The 3,710-nt window shown below is 32.2% G+C and overlaps 1 protein-coding gene across 1 annotated transcript in view; it reads right to left on the minus strand.

Annotated features, from left to right (window-relative positions):
* Nucleotides 1-3,055: 3,055 nt before the first annotated feature.
* Nucleotides 3,056-3,710, minus strand: part of LOC145073226 (gibberellin 20 oxidase 1-B-like) — a 1,937-nt gene continuing 1,282 nt past the window's right edge. Inside the window, exon 3 of the mRNA XM_079019786.1 lies at nucleotides 3,056-3,710. This exon is cut by the window's right edge and continues 2 nt beyond it. Coding sequence (XP_078875912.1) covers nucleotides 3,443-3,710 — 268 coding nt within the window. The 3' untranslated portion in view covers nucleotides 3,056-3,442.

Genomic DNA, 3,710 nt, shown 5'->3' on the forward strand with positions numbered 1-3,710 from the left:
AAGACCAATATATTATTAAATATAGATATTTATTAAGTACTTAATGAGCTAACTACTATAAGAGAAAGATTAGATAAACTCTTGATGAGATAAAGAGGTAGATTGTCTATGGAACAAGTGTTATGTGATGATAACAAAGCTAAAGATGTAGAGAAAGATGGTTCCTTCGGGGACAAGAGATAGATGGTTCCTTTAGGGGTGACATATAGAGGCTCCTTAGGGGACAAGTGATAGAGATTCCTTCGGGAATAGAGAGTATGGTTCCTATGGGACAAGAGTATGGTTCCTACAAGGACAAGAATATGTTTCCTATGAGGAGAAGAGTATGTTTCCTTCGGGGACAAAGAGCATGATTCCTCTGGGATGAGATTATGTCCCTACGGAGATGGGGATGATGATTCCTTTTAGAGATGTGGATAGATGGTTCCTGTGAGGAGTAAGATTGAACAAGATTAGATAGTTCTTTGTAAGAACTTAGAGATAATTCCTAAAGAATTAAGAGTAAGGAATCCATTAGGGGATTGTAGAGAAGAATAAAGATTAAGGATACATGAGGGATAATGCGAGTGAGGAGTAAGACCGAATGAGAATACACGGTAATGTACTTGGATGTTATTTCCCTTAGACGACAATGAATATTAGAGTATGAAATGAGACCGTTGGGTCTAAATGTGAACAAAATGATGATCCATTAGAGATGAAAATAGAGAGGAGAAAAAGTAGAGTAGAGAAAAAGAAAATAAGAGATAGAGTGGAGAAGAGAAGAGGCAAAGTTAGAGACAAAGATAGAGTATGCAAAGAGGCTGAGAAGAGGCTAAGAGAAGAGCATGAGAAATAGAGTAGATGGCAGAGAAAAAGATAGAGGAGACCAGAAAGAGTAGAAAGAAAGATTAGGGAAGAAAGACAAAAGAGATAGATTAAAGAAAAAAAAGAATAGCAGTGTATGCTATTAAAAAAGAGTAGTATGTTAGAGTACGAGAAAGAGAAGCAAGAAGAATGATAAGAAAAGATAACATAATATATCACTAGACACTATCTCATTACACACACAGTGTGTGATATTATTGATATGTTTATGTTTTCAGGCAGCAACATACATGATACCAAAGAAGAAAAGATAGGAGCACAAATATATAGACTAGAATATATAGTTATAATTCTTTGTTGTTTCTTTTATATATATATATATATATATATATATATATATATATATATATATATATATATATATATATATATATATATATATATATATATATATATTATTGTAAACCTCTAATTTATTTTGGGATGTTAGTGTTTTAATTAAAATAGAATTTTACATTGTATACATAAAACTTTGATATACCCCTTAGTATAGATGTTAGACAATCCGGGTTTACATGTCATATATCTAATAACTATCCTACAATTTTACGTACTTTGCGACTCCTTTTACTAAAATAAAACCTATTTTATTATGCCACAATAAAATTTAATAAACAATAATAAATAAGTAAAACGACAAAAATTTAATAACACTGGAAAATAACTAAATCGAAAACAACTAAAAAGTACCATTTCGTATGTTGACAATTAAACGAAACCGTGTGCTAGTTTACATATACAAAAGTACTAAAGCATAAAATAAAATAGAATAAAATAAAAGTAATAATAGCTAAGAAATCATTTCACAAATCCAATAACATTTTTGTAAGGAAGCCTGTGAAATGACTATTTAGAAAAAAAAAAAAAAATACAACTACTGGTAGTGCCTAAATACCAACATATGTAAATTAAAAATATTAACATTAAACTTACTCAATTAACCCTTATGTCATCTTCAACCATTACAAATTAAAAGCGTTTTATAATATCGCGAACGAAAAGAAGAATGATGAGATTAACACAAAAATTGCCTTAAATAAGAGGGGACCATAACCTGCCAATTAAGACCCATTTAGCATGGTGTCGTATGGTAATTTCGAAAAGAAAAATGAGTTGTAAAATGCTTAAAAAAAATAGGTAATTTTTTGTTTTTTCTTAAAAACCAAAACCATTGTCGTAGAAGAATCCAATACAAGGAAAGCTCTGTCAATGGACTCTAGTTCCTAATCCCTCCTGAATGACTCATTTTTGTGGGTCCTATCTTTTTTTACTTGATACGTGCATGAAATTACCCAAATAACCCTACCTAGCTAGGCTCTTTTAATTTGTCCTCCAATATTGCCACCCATGACAAAAAAAATAAAAAGTATAAAGATTGAAAAAAATCCCAAAGTAGATCCAATGACACCATTGCTATTTTCCAAAGATGTGACATCGGATCATTCTTGAAGTGTGGGATCACCATGGTGTAGTGCTGTTGGTTTCAGAGTAGACGAACTCAAAATGTAGTCCCCCCCTCTCACCCCACCACGATCCTGTACCTACGTACTCTAATTTACCTATCAAAATTAAATATTTCACCCATGTTTTACCACTTCTCAAAATTATTTTACTAAATCTTGAAATGTTTTACCTTTTACATTCCATGATAAGGTATTGTGTCTTCATCAATGGTTTTAGTTTGTTTTTTTTTTTTAGATATATTTGATTATAATAATACGTTTCACGTGTAATTATTATATGTATATAAAATACTTCTTTTGTCTGTTTAATGTACGTTGACTTGTTTTATGAGACATCGGTTCCAAGGACTTAATTTCCGGCAACGACGGCCTGAAAGCCGTATTAGCTTCTCATTGTGCATGTATGTACGTACTTTAATTTGAAGTGGTTGCTTATCTTTATGCTGTTTCAAACATCGATTCTAAGCATACCCAAGTAGCTTTTGATTGTGCACGTGACAATCTTTTTTCATTCATGTTTTAGCTAGTTTTAAGCATAGTTTATAAAGGAAACAGGCGTATACTCTCCATGCGAGTCTATATGCATGGATTTAAGAAGGTAAATCAAGTTATGCTCCCAAGAGAATGATTATTTAGAGGAAAGATTTGGATATAAATACAAAAGACAAAACTTCATAAACGAAACGTGGATTGAATATAAAGAAAGAGGGTAACGCTACTAGTGATGAGTGAATATTTTTTTGGCATTTATATATACAAGTAGCAGCTAAAATACTAGGATAATGGTACTGAATAAGCTTTTCTACATATAGTCCAAAAGAAAATTACAAAATTGGCTCATTTATATGCTTCTCTTTATTCCTAGTTTAGCCCCCAAAGAAGATTAAAATCTTGCCTTGGGTCCTTAACATTGCTTTCCTCCTTCAATTGTCACCCTAAAAATACAAAAAGGAGAAAGATATGAAAGCATGCATATATCTTCATGCATATTGATTTAAGTCTTTAACCCTCCTTGACAATTATCATCCAGCTTCATCTATATTCATGTTTGCGTGTCAAAGAGAGGAAAGAAAAAGAGAGTAGTACACTAGTTGACATTGATGGATGTGATATCAAGTTGTGCTGGTTTTCTGTTCAACCCAGTTTGAAAAAGCTTGGAGGGTGTTCATGTCAGCTCTGTAATGCTTCTGAGTGAACTCAAGAAAAGTAGCCCATGTAAAATCTGGATATACCCTTGGGTTATTTTCATCCACCAATTCCTTTGGTGGGCTCACCACCTTATCCTTCTTTGGGCATAGAAAGAAAGCAAGTGACTTTCTTGGAGTTTTGTTGTTTACCACAGCTCTATGTAAGCAACTTTTGTATCTTCCATTTGAAAGT

Source organism: Lactuca serriola, chromosome 9 (genome assembly GCF_051521515.1).
Source record: "Lactuca serriola cultivar US96UC23 chromosome 9, Lser_US96UC23_V15, whole genome shotgun sequence".
NCBI lineage: Eukaryota > Viridiplantae > Streptophyta > Magnoliopsida > Asterales > Asteraceae > Lactuca > Lactuca serriola.